Raw genomic sequence first — 18149 nt, 5'->3', positions numbered from 1 at the left:
CAATATTAAAATTCAGTTGGCGATGGAGGCACGGACGTCAGAGAGAAGAACTTCTGGCGCTTACTTAATTCATTTTCATCCCCGAAGTGAGTGAAAGGTCCCCGAAATAAGCCTCACATCCCGGAAAAGCCATGCAGAATACATTATAAAGACAGCAATTTTTTTGCCCTCCCATGCAATTTTTTAGCTTTATTTTTTCATTATTTTTCTGCCCAGAAGGTTTGATTTCTGTTTCTGCTCTAATTTCGAATTGCGTACAAATTCAGAATGGTTGAAGATCTAAAGTATTTCCCTCATTTCGTCCTGTTCTGGTCTGCCAATGATAGGAAACTAAACAGAGGAACAATAACAGATGACAGTAAATTCCCCTCCCACCGAAAACTGATCTGCCAGAAAGGTTGCAAGAACTACCTCCTATGCCTACCTTTTTAACAAAAATTTTTTCTATCATCCTGGTATCACAACAAAAGATTGCCGAGGGTTATCACAGCCTCTCTGTCCAGTGACTTCAATGACGTCATGGATGACGCAGGCCGGAACAGAGCGTTATGTACGCTACTATTTAAGCTGTGGAGCCATAGGGGTTTGTCAGAAAATTGTCACCACATCTGACAATTTTCTTTTTCATGACGGTGGTTTATTGACTTGCAAAACTGATTACTAGATTTTTTCTCCGTGAATATAGTTAGAAGAGACACTGGTCATTATTTTTCATGTTGTTACCGGCATCTGAACTTACATACCGTGATTGGCTGGCGCGTAACACGCACGGACAACCAATGGCCATGCACGTTTCAGCTTGAAGCACTGTGCGCTCAAATAACGCTCACATCGTGACAGGTCGGGGCGAACGAAGTTGTGGCGACAAAACTTCTCGCCGTCGGAACTGTTTAGCACGGTCTGTGCCAAAGGGTTATCATGTTTTTACTTGGCACTTCTTAAATCAGTAGCCCCTGACTATAAAATGCTGAATCGGAAATCGTGGTGATCATCCAGCGCTACATCAACAGGAACTCAAAATAATTCGAACAATGTTTAGCTAAACTGCCAATCTAAACCAGGATGTCAGACCAGCTCAGCTCCAACCAGCTACCGTGTACGTGCTTGTGTGGTTAAAACATCTTTAAACCGAAAAAAAAAAGCAATTGGTTTCATAACCAGCTTAGACACTGACTTTGACCAAGATGTCGCTCCACCACGTACTTGGGCATCATGGCATGGGCGATATGGCAATGGTTAATGGTAGCGACCATCGCATGGAAGACTACTTCCCTCAGAGCGAGACAATCTCTTCCTGGATTCTTTTAGTGGTTTGCGGTGTCTTAATGTGCATTACCGTGCCTAGCAATCTCCTTGTTCTCAGTGCATTCTCCACGGAGAAGAAACTCCGCACGTACGGCAACTTGTTCATTATCAACCTGTGCGTGGCGGACCTGTGCATAGGGGCCATCAACATGCCCCTCACAGTCCTGGAGGAGTCGATGAAGCTCATGGGGCGTGCCTGGCCCTTTGGCCACATTTTTTGCCACTTAATAAAGACTCTGGAGCACGTTTTCTTGTCAGCGTCCATTATGACCGTGCTTATCATCTGCAATGATCGATACCAGGCTATCCGACACCCTTTGTCTCATCTTCAGGATCGCAGCACCAGAAGGGCGGGCCTGAAGATCCTCCTTACCTGGGGCGTGGCCATTTTTGTGTGGTTGTCCTTCATCCTGGTCTGGGGCGTGGTTGAAGGCGACGACGCTCTGCCCCATATGTTTTGCACTGCAATGTACAACACTAACCACTATTCCACAGGAGTAGCCATTGCCCTAGCAATGTGGATCCCTTACCCAGCTATCCTCATCATGTACTGCAGAGTCTATCGCACTATCCACGCCGTTAGAAAGGGTAAGCTGAAGAAGTCAACGATGACCATGAAGGCTAAGAATGACACCTCGTCACACGAAGACGACGCAACGACCGATTTCACCGCATTTGGCATCGGGAATTCCCGCGAAGAGATTCCGACCATATCAGTGATGACCGTCGAACTCAAATTTTGCCAGCAGAACAGCGCAGCTCTTGGGCAGCAGGTTTGCAATCATAGAGCCGCTGGTACAAGTCTAACCGGGTCCAAGCTATCCCGCAAACTGAAGACTGAAGACCGAGGTGAACCACCAGAAACCGCTCCCCCAACAGTCTCAACATCTCTGGACAGGGCAGAATCATCCCCGGTTCCAAACGAAAACATCAACCTGAGACGCTATAGAAAAAACAAGGCAGATAACAAGAAAGCCACACTGACCCTCAGCCTCGTTGTAGCCTCTTACGCCATCTGCTGGCTACCGTATGGCATCATCGTTCCCATCACCAGCATCTGTGACATGCATCCCGGGGCTTTCCCCCCGTTACCCGCTTACTACAACGCGGCTGTCGTCGCTTTCTCGATGTGTCAAAGCGCAGTAAATCCATTCTGTTATGCAGTCGCCCAACCGGCCATACGTCATGCCGTCTTCAAGATACTCTCCTGTTATCGCTGTTGCTTCAAACCTCCAGAATAGACTATATCTTTGTACAAAGTCATCGGAACACACTGTCGTACATTTGTAAGATTCCGGCGGTCACCTTTCTTTCAGAATTTGACTTTTAGTGCATTTTCAAATCTTCTTGGGTGTCCTTCAAATTAGGGTGAAGGTGTTTGTGCTGAAGAGTTTCGAGCCGGTATTTCAACGAATGTTGCACCACGATTGCATCGCGTGTGTTGAATATCACATAACTGCTCTAAAGAGTTTTGCTTTTCGTGAGGTATAATTTCACCAGGCCCAATCATGGAAAACCCCCTTTTTTAGCCGGGGCGCAATGAAAGTCCAGGTAGGAATAAAGCTTGGATGCAAACTAGTCAAGTAAGCCAGAAAGTATTGCCCAAAGAAAATTCCTCAGGATAATCCACAGAGGACAATGTTGAGCCAGTTGTGTTTTCGCTTCACAGATATGATCGCTTACTGTCAGTGAGTTAAAAAGACTAAACTAAAATAACAACAACCACCCTGTCATGCCATCAACATTCTCAAAGGTCTTTCACAATTGAACGCATTTCATTTAAAACTATCCAGGTACCCGGCTCAATCCTTCCGTTTCAAAGACGTCAAGTGCTGACACCATTTATGCTAACAACGTGCAATTCTTTTTTTAATACGTCAGAGTACATGGCATTGTTTAGGGCGTCCCGTTTCAATTGCACAGTTCTCGTTTTTGAACATTTGGCCTTGGAGGAGGGTTGGTCGAAAAAGAATTGCTGGTAAATAATACCCTTGCATGTCAAGTGCAAATAATTTAATGCAGCGTGTTCAATTAAATATAATTCTGATTGCTTTGCTCTCATGTGAAAAAATTAGCCCAAATTCCGTATTTTTCGGTAAAATTTCCATTCTGCATAGGTGCATCAACTACGAAGTGCTACGATCAAGCCTGGCATATAGTCCAAAGTCCCAGTCAATTAATTCCCTGGCACTCTTTTATCCACTTAAGTCTAACTCTCTTTTTTTTCTAAATTTGTGTCTTAATCTGGACAAAACATTTCCTTCAACTGCATGTGGGCGCTGCAGTGGCGCACCCAGGATTTGTCGTGGGGCAGGTTACTCAGTACCGGAACGTAGGCCTACCCCCTCCCCAACAAGCTCATAATGCTCAATCCTCCCTCCCCATTCAGCTGCGCCACGCGGGATTGGGATTTACGGCCATATCAGAGCTAGTGGTATAAGACGTAGGTGCGTATATTTTTTCCTGAAAACAAAAAGAAACACTTGGGGTTGGGTGCGCCATTGCTACTATGATGTCACTCTGTAACAGAATCACACGAATTAATATAGTTACGTAGGTGTAAGGGCAAATCCCATAATTAATATTAACATTTTCCTGACGTAAAGTACATTTTGAAATGCTTTCACGGTCTCCGCTGCTGCATCTAACTTGGATCAGCCAGACAACCCCGGCAAGGTTGGTGGTCATAAAGTCGTCTGCACAAGCAGGAGGTCATGGGTTCGACTCCCGCCCGAGTAAGCTTGTGAATTTCTATCAAAAGCTCTCGGAGAGAACTGAGTATAGTGTTAATAACTATTAGTCTGAGTGAGGGTATATCCCATAATTGAAATCAACATCTCCTCGACGCAAAGTACATCTTAAAATAGAATCGCACGAGTTTCGATTTACCGCATTACGGTAGTACACGTACGCACATGCACGCACATGCAACAGGTAATTTGCACATCGAGGAGGTTGGTGGATTTGAACTTTCGGAGTTGAAACTGTGAAACTGTCATTCGTTAATTAACCTGCAACTTCAAATAAAGTCGCTGAAAAATAAGATGTGGTGAGGACTTACGCAAAATTCCTCAGCCATCCATGTGGCGTGGACTGTTACTGCTCTGCTTTGTATGGAGTAGACCGCTTTTTTGTGCCAGTGCTGAAAACTGCTAACGGCCTACTTTAGGACATTACTGTTAATGGTTTCCCCATAAAATTGGAATGAGTGTTTATTTCCTTGGTCATGTTGCAGACACGGTTGGAGGCTTAAAATTTCCGCTTCGGTCAAAAGTCAAAAATAGGGTCGAATGGAAATCAGAACCATTCAAATACCAGGGGGCAACACATTACAAAATATCCGTCCGTGTCAAATCTTTTGGCTCAGGTATGGCGCGCAAAGTTAACATTTCATCCGCGTACAGGTACGTCTATTTTTAATAGAGATATATCTATTCCTTACAGAAATATCTCCACTTCTAACAGAGATATCTCGGTTCCTAATAGCAATATCTCTATTAACAATAGCGATATCTGGCTCAGTGAAACTTTGTGCGTTACGTTACAATGACCTTTCCGCTGACCCCGTGTGCGGGACCGGAAACATAGCAGAGATATCTCTACTAAAACAGGACGCACGATAGATATATCTCTAATAGGAATATGAGATTGCTTCACTGAGCCAGGGGTTTGTGTAACGTTTCCTAAAGTAAACAACCACGGGAGTACAAGGGCTGAGACACGATTCAAAACCCTCTCAAGATAATAGATTTTTAAACACAAAACGTCGAGGGCGACCTGCTGACCTCGGAAGCGGAAATGTAATAGAGATATCTCTATTGCGCAATAGAAATATCTCTATTTTCTGTATTATTGATAAAGATATATCTATTCTGGGATTAAATGTTAAATTTGCACGCCATACTCAGGCTTAAAATATTATCATGCGCTAGTCTATGGTGGTGGCTGCACATATAGTGTATAATTTGAAGCCAAAACGAAGCCGTACATCGCATCACGACATGGCTGAAAAGCAAACAATTTCAACATAACTCACGAAGGATAAACCTTTTCTGCTGGAGACCATTCCAGGGGAAATTTCAATTATTACGTGTAGTTAGTACTTAATTATTATCTAATTGTATGTCCACGTAGCACTAGGCCATAACTACTTGTACCACGAGCACTTTTGCCACCATCGGATCTAGGACAAGGCATAAAATGTGCTGGTAGGTCTCATTGTTTAATAACCTTAATCGAGCATTTTGAAGTAGGGGATTCCAGGGCAATCTGATTAAATCCATTTTAACCCATCAAGGAAAAGAAATTATGTATTTTCCAAAGAGGGTAATGGGTACTGTCATCAAATTATTTCAACTGCACGTTTCAATTAACGGGAGGAAAACCAGGCGCTTTCCCAGCAATCGACTTTCCCTTCCAAATCAAAATCTTTAACCCCCCCCCAAACTGAGGACTTGATGCATTGTGGAGTGCACTTTGCAAAGGCTTTTAAGTTAAACGGCATGCATCACTTTTACGCAAACGTAACCTTGGTAGCATGCCCCGAAGCAACGCCGCAGAATCATCTAACCGTAGACATTGGAGGTGACATCAATGGGACCCGACATCATAGCGTCTCAGTTATCAAAAAAGGGCTTGACAATCCCTCTTCCCTATATTAATATCTCAAAACAGTCCTCGTATCACCTCGGAAAAGGGGCACCAAAACGAATAATCCAACAACAGAGGGGCAAAAAGTGGATATCTTACGCTCAAAGGACCACACAGCGAAAGGGCCTCGAAGTATTCAAGATTGAACAAGCGAAAACACTTATAGCCCAATGTCATGGAATGGTTGGTAATAATAACTCGACGCGAAAATGTAATGAAATAATATATTTCTTGGAGACGGAAACCTTTACTTTTCCCTTGGGTTCCCCCCCCCCGTGGTTATACATGTGTCTAACAGTTTTAAAAACAATGATCGATTAAAATATGTCCATTCATGTTTCGGGTTCATCTCCATTTGAGGCACACCCCTACTTTGTAAAAGTCCGCTTCGCAGCCGCTCCCACGGTCAGTTTGCTGCCGGGTGAAAATCCGGCACATTGAAGTTCATTCCAGTTTCCAGGACACGCAGTCGTAATGTCTGATGCTAACAGATCCCTTGCTTAAGGGGTTTATTTCCTGATAATGCATATAAAACCCACGTCAGTGGTGCAAGTCGTATGATGTACTTCAGGCCTATTCAAGTATAAAGAACACGAGTGTCATATTTGATCAGCGTTGCTACTGTAGCCGTTATGACAGAGTACCGGTGTATATCATTTGACGCAATAATGGCGTGTCGAAGTATAAGGGGGGGGGGAGAGAATGGATGTCAAATATTTAAACATGTAGTACGGTTTGTAATGTGCTAACTAACCAAACAAAAAACCCTGAAAAGAATGTCTGTCCCCGCCCCACTGTAATTAGACTTGCTTAGCAGCAATGTTTCAAATTGAAGTACGAACAAACAGTTTTAGGTGCAGCATGTAAATATCCGAGTGAAAGTTGGTCATTGTTTTGTTATTGTTGGCAATAACTTTGTGTAGGTTGCATGCACGTGTACACTCTTTGGTATAGACAGCTTCGATTGGGTGTGTCTTATGTGGCAAAGAGAATGAATAGGATATCCAACAGAGACTCCGACGCTGTTGAAGTAAAAAGTAGACTGCAAAGTCTTGGAGTTATACATGTAATTGTTTCACGATTAATTGCAGTATTTTATTCTAGTCTAGTAGTCTATTTATATATATATATGTATTACAGTTCAAAAGCGTTGGTGTTAATACATGCATGTAACTCAATGACAGGTTAGCTACCTAGACAGCTGTTGTTATTTCAAGGGTCCTTGCATCAATCAGTGCATGGGTATATAGATTTACCAAGACCATATAATGTACTCATATGCATCTTATGCTTATACCATGGATCGAGCCTATGCAGCAATCCAAGGGGCCGGTGTGGCGGTCTCAGCTGTCTCCCAGTTTCAGCGGTCCCCTTTACCATATATGGTAAAATACGTCATGCCATCTCTGCGCACAACAACGGGAAAGTCGTCCGTTTAATGTCCGGCTATTCAGAGGGACCGCTGAGACCGAGAGACAGCTGAGACCGCCACACCGGTTTGGGCACCAACATTTTGCCCCCTCAAAATGATTGCATCTCAACTCAATAAGTCCTCACAACCGTTCCTCTAAAGAGAAAGGCAAACACACAACAGAGCCTTTTAGTCAGATAAAATTTCCATTCTGTTGCCAAACCCCCCAAAATCTTAATTTTCAACTCGTAAGAGGAAATCACACTTTAAAGAGTCAAAGCATGGAGAATGACAATAGGTTCAAAATTGTTATCAGACTACAATAAAACTGAAAGGGGACCTGTACACATTCCATACGCTACCGGTATATATGTTTCTACTTTGGGTCAATGACTGTATAGAGAGACATTGCCCCAGATATGGTCCCTGTGATTACTGAGTAATATTTGCAGTGGTAAAAAAATCATGGGATGATAGAAAGAGTGTTCCATTCCAAAGCAGGGTGATATGGTTCAGTTTAAAGTTTTATTTCAATGCTTCATCATACTGAATGTAAAAATCTTTTGTTTTGTTTAAAATGAGACATGAATACATCCTGAATGAATACCTGCATCATCTTTGAGTTGAGAATTTACTGTGAATGAGGGAAAAATCGTCTCTGCACTAAAGCCGCGTTGTGCTGGGACAAATCATTCAGCAATACACGATTGATAACTCACCAATTAGACAATGGGGATTTATGTACAGGCTTTGTCAAAATCATTTATCAAAACCAGTTGTGTGCCCATCCAGAAGACCGCAATTAGGATTATTTTCGAGTGCATTTCACAACCTGGCATGTCCATAACTTGTCACTGGCTATTCCCTGCATGGAATTATGGATGCTACATTGGAGTAATTTAACACACACACAGACCATGTCAGAATGACTTGATTACGAGTATAATAAGGTGCTATGGAAGATGCTAGATTTCTGTATTATTGCACATCATTGCCAGCTGTAACAAGTACTTGGGACTTGGTCCTTAGCAGATGTTCTTTCTTTACAATTTACCAAAGGGCATTTCACAATAGTGTGCCTCAAAGGGCTTGCAATGCATTGACCAATCACTGTGCGTGAAATCTGTCGACCGAATGCGCATTTAGAAAGGATCGGCAGATTTCAAGCACTGTGATTGGTCAACCCGTTGCCAACTCTTGGAGGCACACTTTTGTGAATCGCTCATATTCTATGGGTAACAGACTGAAATATTGGAAGGGATGTATCCTGTTCCACCATATGGTGGTAGTAAGTTAAAACAAACACTCTAGCGCTGTTTCTTCATTTGAAGTGTCCGACTATCATAAAGATTTCTTTTGAAACTTCAACTTGATGATCAGGTATAGCTAAATGTTGCCATGGTAACAGACTGGCACTCTTGCAACTTCCCTTTTTGGGGTATAATGTAAGATGAGAATCAATGAATCTCGCGCATAAAAAGTACTTATGGATAAAACAAGTCACAAAGATAGGGCCTTCCTATCTGTTCATGTTGGTTATTTTCCAACATCATCCACGATGTCATAGTGTCATTGATGTGAATTTGTGAAATAAAAACATTTGTGCCAGACATTCAAAGTGGAGTGTACAATGTGAATTATAAGTGTAGGGGACCCACAAATGAGTAATCTTTATGCCTGATATCACAATAAAGTCAAAGTGATTCACAAAAACACTGGGCCAATATTTGAACCCTTTACACCCTGTGGGTTTTCACTAGTGAGCGGCTGATCTCTGTACTCTGACTTGTACACTGACTATAGTCAGTGTACAAAGATCATTAGTGATCAGATCAGAAACATACATACCCTGTGATAAATGTGGGAATGATAATTGACTGATTATCTTGGGAGTTTCGGGTGCTGTCGATTCATGTGATGTATGTTATCGATAAACATAAAACCAGCACATACTGACAAAAACATTCAAAAAAAAAAAAAAAAAGAGGCATATGCACTATGCATGAACGCACAAGGGCCAATCAACGGTGTCAAATGCAAACTAGCTACCACTCCCTATACTTTATTAACTATTGGGATGGGGACCAGTCAACCCCCAGATCTTGATGCACTATTTCAGTCTGTATACAGAGTTTAGTGATTGCATCCACCATAGTTTGTGCGTATTATTTGTACCGTTATACTTATCTTCACTTAAACATGAGCAAGAGCCCTTCCCAGCAGTGTATCATGGAGAATTTTCCTTTCTGGGATGATTTGGACCAGATTAATGGGTAATGGTGTGTCCCATTAGTAGATGGGGGGGGGGGTAATCAGGTCCAGGTAACTGGTTTTTGAAATGTAATGAGAGATGAATGATTTGGGGGGGTGAATTTCATTTCCCTCCCTCCCTACAGTGTGCAAACAGTGCTAAAATTTAGCCTCAACCCTCAGAAATACCACAATAGGTTACAGACAGATAGGTTATAGGTTGTTCCCCTCAACCCCCCCTCCAAATATTGTTCTGGATCCATCCTTCGTGTCCATCCACCCATCCATTTTGGTTCCTCACAACTATAGCACAACATCTCCTATTGTACAATAGTCTCCAGAACTACAGAAAAAAAGCATGCATGTATACACGCAGTATATCAGCCTAATTGGACATCAAAGCTAGGTAACAAATTTAGAGCCCTCTACTGGTCACATACAGTGCCTTCTGCAAGAGACAATTAGGATATAATATCTTGATGGATATGCTGGCCACCAGTGAAATGGCTCTCTCTCTTTCAAATGATGGTCTTGAGGGCTGGTCCCCTGTGTCTTTATCTTTCCAGCAGCCTGCTACAGATGTGGGATGCTTTCTCCTTGGGGTTCTCCACCTTTGCGATGCGAGAGCCAAACTGAATGGCTCGTTTAGGCAGCAACGCAGACTCTCCAAGGCCTATTGCCCGAGCCATCACTCGCAGGAGCAGTTTCTCCCCAACTCCCCTTGGCAAACTCAGATCAGCCTGCGCCCAGAAGAAAATAACAAAACCAAGGGGGAGTTGATTAGACAGACAGGAGCACATCTAGAGCAAGGGAAAGTGGAAAAGCCTTCTTCCCCTATTTCCGCTTTACAAATGTCCCACAAATGCAGCAAACAGTATCTAATAAACTTCCCCACGAGAAAGGAGGCAAACAGGGGTGTGGCTTTCCACAAAGAGGCCTATTTTTTGTTTTTGAATATCAAGCAGGGCAACTATTTGTGGGGGGGGCCTACTTCATTTGGGCCTTCATGCTAGTGATAATTGCTATATTTACAAGCAAACTGTGATGTCATTCTAGGCAGAAAACCTATGTGGTTCATTGATTTGTGCACAAGAAAGGCTTGAATTTTCAACATTTTGCTGTTTTGATTTCCTTTAATTTGATGATTCGCTGTTGTGTACCAACTGCAGCAACTGTTTCTAAGGCATGCTTTCCACAAGATTTTGGGTTTAAAAGTTGAACATGATTCAGACAGTGTCTTCCTGGAATGACAGCACCGCAACAGAAACTATGCTGTACAAATAATGAATATCTTTGACAACAACAGTAAGAATAATTTCATGAGGGGATTCAGCCTCATAGAACGGACAATTCAATCATCGCCTCATGAAATTATTCTTTCCATTGCATGAATGTGAAGAATTTATGATTTGTTTTGAACAGTACCTAAATAAATCCTTACATTGCCAACTTGTGACTACACTGTGGAACTTCCATTACCCAGTTGAATGGAATTTCTGTGGTGTTTGTTAAGGTAAATAATTCAATGGCAGGTGATCAACATATTCATCAATCAGAACATGGTAGTTGATTCACAGTGCACCTGTACAATTGATAAACACACAGTTTAATCCCATACCTGACAAATCCTTCACATTCCAACAAGAACTTTTCTTGTAGAGTATTTTGCAGGATTGAGAAGATAAAGCCCATCCAATACAACCTTAAAATACCTTTGATATTTTGGAGAAAAAAATTTGAGGGCCACAAAATGGTTGCTAGCAAAACACTAAAAGAAGTGAGCAGAAAAACCCAAGTTTTGTTATCAGTTTAACCAAACCATCACTTTAATAACAGCAATATCCCCTGTAAATTGAGGGATGCATCAACACTGTAATCTCACTATATCTTCACTGCCTATCAGCAATACTCCTATCAAAATTTTCCCTCCATCGTGATGCCTTAATTGTGCTCAGAAGCACTCAACTAATAATAACATGCAATCACGGATGCCGCTTTACACTTGGCAAATTATCTTTCCAATATGACGACCCAGTGGGGGCAATGGAATCAACACTGTCCATCAGTATTATTAACTACATGACTACCCATGTCAGAGAACGGACAGTGGGGCCCTATTTGGCATCCATGCATAGCTCATCTGCTGCTGTTAAGCAAGGATCTTGTTATTATATACATTTAAAATTACCAAGATCCGTAAACAAGAAGAGTAAGCAATTTGAACATTGGATATTTTACAAGATTAATATGGCTATTTAAAAAAAAAGACTTCAAGACATGAACAAGAAGTGTCCCTCTACCACCTAGTACCTACCTGACTACGTTGATGATGATCAAAAGTTGCCTCACCTGTGTTTACACAATTGATCAAGTCATCATCTCACAAAATCTACTTCATTTATCAATGGTCTCAGAAAATATTTTGAAAATACCTAATTTTATTCAGGAAAAAGGTAGAAAAGAAAGAACAAACAAGAAAATTGAAAAGAAAAATCGTAAGTAATCATGTGATGATGTCATCATGATATCACAGTAAACATACTGTACACACCTTGAAATGAGGAATAATGTGTGATTATGTTGATCATGAGGAATAAACAAAACAGTAACTAAAAAGACGCAAGGGTTAGTGCAGTGTCAACATTTGCTTTTTTGACAACATTGGTTATTGGTTAAATAGTCAAGTCAAGTCTGCTGGATGTAATTGAACTCTTGCAGATGCAATCACGAAAGTCTTGTATGTGTGCACATCATCCAGCCAGTTGGTACAATAATTCAGTGAAAGTCAGGTTTATGTTGTGCGTGGTCTTGTATCTTTACATTACGTTGTTTTGAAGCTAAAATGAAAAAAATTGTGAAATTGTTGCGTGTGTCTAGTGACCTCTAATAATATCATCATCAAGACATCACTGGTCAATTGCCTTGTATTGATAGGGTTTTTCCTTGTTGAAAAGAACATGTGGTGAAAAAAGAACTGTTTTTGAATAGTTGAATATATTTCTGATCCAATAAACAGGTAAATTTACGATGATTTCCGTATAATTCTCCTTTCAAAAAGTCAGCAAAAAGCCCATGAGGAAATTTTTACCAGCATCAGAGGGGGAAGCCAATGAGGAAAGCTTTACCAGCATCAGAGGGGGAAGCCAATGAGGAAAGCTTTACCAGCATCAGAGGGGGAAGCCAATGAGGAAAGCTTTACCAGCATCAGAGGGGGAAGCCAATGAGGAAAGCTTTACCGGCATCAGAGGGGGAAGCCAATGAGGAAAGCTTTACCAGCATCAGAGGGGGAAGCCAATGAGGAAAGCTTTACCAGCATCAGAGGGGGAAGCCAATGAGGAAAGCTTTACCAGCATCAGAGGGGGAAGCCAATGAGGAAAGCTTTACCAGCATCAGAGGGGGAAGCCAATGAGGAAAGCTTTACCAGCATCAGAGGGGGAAGCCAATGAGGAAAGCTTTACCGGCATCAGAGGGGGAAGCCAATGAGGAAAGCTTTACCGGCATCAGAGGGGGAAGCCAATGAGGAAAGCTTTACCAGCATCAGAGGGGGAAGCCAATGAGGAAAGCTTTACCAGCATCAGAGGGGGAAGCCAATGAGGAAAGCTTTACCGGCATCAGAGGGGGAAGCCAATGAGGAAAGCTTTACCAGCATCAGAGGGGGAAGCCACGGACTGCTGTGAGGGATTTCTCATCATCGGCAGATCATGTGTATGAAGGAGAATCTAATACTCTGGACAATGAATGCCTACATGTAATCTATCATTGAATGGGAAATTTAAGATTATGTCTGGCAGGATTGATATTTTACTGATTTTTGGAAGATTTAACAGTCTTTTCACTGTAACTTCTTGTATTATTCATCACTTCGAAGTTTTGCACATACATTGAATGCATAAAGGTCATTGTATCTACTGATTTTCAAATGATTCCAGAAAACTTGCCACAGCCATCAACTCAAAATACATTTTCTATTTTTCAACCTTCTGCCAGAGGGCGCTCATATATTGCATGATGCCACCAATCCAAGTTTGAAGAATACTATATGACAAGAGATTACCACTGTTGAACCACATTTGCATCTACTACCACTTTTAAATATGAAGGTTCTTTTGGTTTTGACTGGAAGCAAGGGTCACATGATTTTACATTCCGAACAATAAATGAAGACCTAAATTTACTCTGTCACTTGCCACCAAAATGAAGACAAGGAACATCACAGTTGACTTTTTATGCATTTTCAAAGATTGAACATTTCAAACTTGAAAACTTTGTAATTTAACACCTGATGACATCACGATGACATGGTAACAACTGTGCACAACTTCAAACGGACAGAAAAAAGTTTGTAAGAAAAAATTCTTACAAAAACAACAGGGTTGGGCAATGGCCCAAACCCTAATAGACAGCAAAACAAAGAAATCATATTATCAACCGCACAAATCTATGAATCTTTCCCCTATGCAAGGAAAAACAAACCAAAACAAAATAAACAAACATACATGTAACAAGTACTCAGGTATTTCCACCAAAATGCCCAAGTCAATGCTCATTGCTTTACCTTGAGCAAAATTATCCTTGAATTTAGTTAAAAGGCAAGTCGAGTGAGTAGGCACGACAGTAATTAAATTTTTATTGGCTTCCTTACAACAAAATGCATTATGGTATACAGGCAATTGCTGCCCACACAAAAGCCCATTAATGATGGAATATATGCAACCATAAAACCTTCACTCTCAAAAGTGTAGCAATGCAAATCACATGAATATTGTACAACAAAGTTATTGAGGAGGATTACCCATTTGCTCCGGGGGACGGTAAGAGCCGCCGTAAAAATTGAGATCCTCAGGCTGCTTTTCAGCTATTATTTTTGACCCACGCTCGAGCGAACACGGTGAAAGAAGGCAGACCCTGGCTCTTGTATATATGGTGATTGGCGTTTGAGTGTAGCCCAGAAATGAAAAGACCGAATTTGCATCATAATCACCAGTTTCACAATAGTCCCCACTTTGAAAAGAGGCAACGGGAATGTGGAAGCGTGAGTAGAGCCACATGCCACTGAACAATCAGCCTTTTCGCTGTGTAATTCAAAGCGTGCAGAGCACGCTGGGCCACAAACCGAGAATTTACGGCTTGGCAGGTGGCCTTCGTGGCCAAACGAGGCTGGAATTCTTGGAGTCGGCTTTTGGAAAGAAATTCCCGTCATTAAGGGGTTGAGGGAAAACTCCACCCAGATTTAATTATTGTGGCCTTTCGAAGAAAGTCAACTGTTATTGTGAGAAGCATTTTGTTTCATCATTGAAATCTGTCAAGGAAATGGTAAAAGAATTTTCCTACAATGCGGCTGCCATCATGAGAGCTGCCCTTTTGTTTTAAAATTTCAATACATCCTGTGACGTAGTATCTTCACCTCCGCACAGTGCTGTGTGAACCGCCGCACTGTCACACCAATGTACACGTACATGTACGTATGTACGTAAGTATGTAATGTACATAATGTACATGTACATACATGGGCATGTACACATGTATGTGGTCAGCCACGCCCAACCATGTGTGTGTACGCACATGTACATGTATAGATCTCACGTATTGTGTTGCCCGGTAAAAATGAGTACCAGTTGAGTTGTGTCATTCCAAACTTATTCTCTCAGTTTTATGTAGTGGTGGAAACCATACAATGGTCAGGTGCTCTACAAAATACGCATCCGTGTGCTATTACCCGGGTCTGGGTATTATACTGTCACTTAGAAAATGATGTTGCTTGAGTAAGGTGCAGACACTGCGTCTTAAGCTCCCAGATGTTGTGGGAATTTTAAACAACGTGCCCTTTGTACTGATGAATGGCAAGAAATAAAGGGGTTGTGAGCCGTTCTTGATGACAAAGAAAAGCCAACTCTCGGCAGAGCTTGTATGTCGATTCATGTTCTTTTAGATTACATAAAGTATTTTAGAGTCTGGAATTCCCCTTTAAGCTAACTTCTACTCCAAGAGAATTTTGAAAGGAGGGAACACTTGACTGTCTTATAAGAAAGGTATTTTGGTGTATGGGTAATTGCTGAAGACTGAAACTCATTATCGATAAAATTGATACAACAATAAAGACCTTTACTCTAAAAACTGAGCGAGCAAAACCAAAGTTTCATGGAGAACAGAAACATTTATTTAATTAACAAATAAATATGGGGCACACTTTTATTTAAATTTTCTAAGCATAAATGCCCCTGCCCAGCTTAAAATTTAATTGCAGTATTACTTTGACCAAAAATTTCAACTTTTGAAAATGGCAAGATATAGCAGTCAAATTTTGATATACAGCCAAACATCAAACATACTTGCTCAGTAGTTGTGAGGACAAATCCACAATATTTCACCAATTTTGTGGGGACTGAAAACATTATGGGGGCAAAGAAATGTCCCCACAACTCGGTCCTGATGAGCCTAACAAAGAAACTGCCTCCTGAAGTCGGTGAAGGCCTGCCCACAAATACATATTCTCATTTGAAGAGTGTACAATATTCAACGCAACCTTATATTTGTCAATATTCTGGGGCGCACCCCCACAGAGTGATATTTGCTATACCACAGGAGGCTGTGTACCATGGCCAACTACAAGTCCAACACAGGATCTGCCTCCACAGGCTTCTCTCACTTTGTGTGCACACAAAACAAATGGGAGATTAGTGTGTTCCATGTCAGCTAGATTCAAGTCAAAGCTCATCACTTGATACTTTTATCTCCCATCAGCAATGCACCTGTACATAGATAGTAAAATCACAAGTCCTCTGCTGAAAACGGGTCAGGAACTATACGGGCCCTTGATACTTGTTTAACAGAAACAAACATCCGACACATGCCTTGATATAGACTCTTGAGTTATTAACCATGTTAAAATGGTAATTACAGCAGGGTACATCAATTACACTTCAGTGAGGGCTTGTCCTTGAACTCTTTGGATTATTAATTGGCCATTAAGTCATAACTGTACCTTTGAGCGCACTATAAACTAAAAAAAACCTAATGAGCGTTTAAAGCCTCCAGAGGTGCGAGATAAAGAATAGCCTTTCAGCTTGTATGGTTTTCTGTGCAAAAAACAAGCAATGGAGGCAACATGGAGTAAATGATCAAAGGAGGGTTCATTGTCTTTTTTCAAGAAATATTTCCTGTCAGGGTTAAAAATTGCTGCTTTGTTTCATGCGACTTTGCCACTGTTTTCTGTTTTAAATCAACCAACTCGGGATCTCAGTGAATCTACCAAGGGTACCAAGGGTAGAATATTGCACACAACAGTATATGCTGCATGAAGGCACTCACTTCTTTACTCCTGTAGATTTTGCGCAAGACTGATTTATACATGTACCTGAACTTAAAACTCACAGAAGGGTCTCAGTCAACCATCATGAGTACTTTGTTGCTCAAATTAAAAAGCAAAGTAAAGTCACACAAACAGGTGAAACATGGATTTCAAACTCCCAGGGCACATTTTTAGTCAAGCAAGCATTTAACCAATGACTTGACTAAGTAATTTACAAACGGACCAACTTGTCACTTCAGTGAAAAATCAGTCTGACATTGCAAATGGCTCTCTCAGCTACAATCCTGCACAAATCTCTTTGGAACATGCCTCCCCCTCGCCCCCCTGTCAATGTTGTTTCTCAATGGGTAAGCTGGGCCGAATCTTGGTCCAATAAATGACCACAGCATTGAACGGGGGAGACGGGATCTTTTCACTGTGCTTCCCACATGGTGTTCCAACTATTTTGTCCAGGATTATAGGTGCCACAAGACTTAATGTATTCACAATGGACAAAGAGATCTCTGATGAACCTCCATTACCAGGCATAGCCTCACTGAGAGCCAAAAAAAAGGAACATTCAAAGTGGACAAAGAATACTCCCTGGAGAAAAAAACCATCCTTCCTGCCTTCCTGCTGCACTCAAATCTTTTCTCAGGGGAGACTAATGGAGCCTGGCTTTGATGAAGGAATCTTGCAGAAACCTCGACCTAAGAAGGATATTAGGGACAATCAAATGAGCTGAGCCATAACCTTGACCAAGGCGTTGGGTGGTGCGTGCACCCTGGTTTCCGACAATCTAGCTTGTGCACTGTTTTTACGTTTATGCTGTTGGCATGGGTTTTATAAATATGCTCCAAGACCAGTCCTTAACTTAACAGGCCATGCATGACACACAGACACATACGTGCATGCAGGGTGCTACATATTGTGTATCCTATAGGGTCGGTGTTCCATGATATATGATAGCAGTAGTACACGGAGGCTCATTTGTCGTGGGTCCTGTGTGTAAGGCTCAATAATCTCCCCTCAACAAAAAGTGCTGAGACCACCTTGGACAAGACTAGCTGAGCCATTAAAAATTGATGGTATAGTTGCTGCCATCAGACAGGATGATTATCTAAACTGACACCAGGAAAAATAAACCACCACTGTTGTTAGAAATGCTTTCAAGCAATGCTCTTTTTTCAACAAAAATACTCTAGCATTCAAGTCAATCCGGGGGTAAAGGCCAACTGTATGATC

General features: G+C 41.6%; 2 protein-coding genes across 5 annotated transcripts in view; one reads left to right on the top strand and one right to left on the bottom strand.

The window, feature by feature from the left end:
* Positions 1 to 537: 537 nt before the first annotated feature.
* Positions 538 to 6645, top strand: LOC110987225 (muscarinic acetylcholine receptor M2-like). The gene has a single exon (XM_087144557.1). The coding sequence runs from the start codon at positions 1185 to 1187 to the stop codon at positions 2544 to 2546; it is 1362 nt and encodes a 453-aa protein (XP_087000683.1). The 5' UTR covers positions 538 to 1184; the 3' UTR covers positions 2547 to 6645.
* Positions 6646 to 7013: 368 nt separating this feature from the next.
* Positions 7014 to 18149, bottom strand: part of asnsd1 (asparagine synthetase domain containing 1) — a 64643-nt gene continuing 53507 nt past the window's right edge. For 3 of the 4 annotated variants that reach the window (XM_087144555.1, XM_087144553.1, XM_087144556.1), the window contains one exon: positions 14703 to 17614. In XM_087144555.1, coding sequence (XP_087000681.1) covers positions 17408 to 17614 — 207 coding nt within the window. In that variant the 3' untranslated portion in view covers positions 14703 to 17407. Of the gene's footprint in view, positions 10357 to 14702; positions 17615 to 18149 lie in introns of those variants that run through there. The other variant, XM_022249733.2, reaches the window with a different exon arrangement.

This window comes from Acanthaster planci, linkage group LG12 (genome assembly GCF_054643075.1).
Source record: "Acanthaster planci isolate LZ-2023a linkage group LG12, COTS_SCS, whole genome shotgun sequence".
Classification (NCBI taxonomy): domain Eukaryota; kingdom Metazoa; phylum Echinodermata; class Asteroidea; order Valvatida; family Acanthasteridae; genus Acanthaster; species Acanthaster planci.
This window is presented reverse-complemented; position numbering and strand designations above follow the sequence as displayed.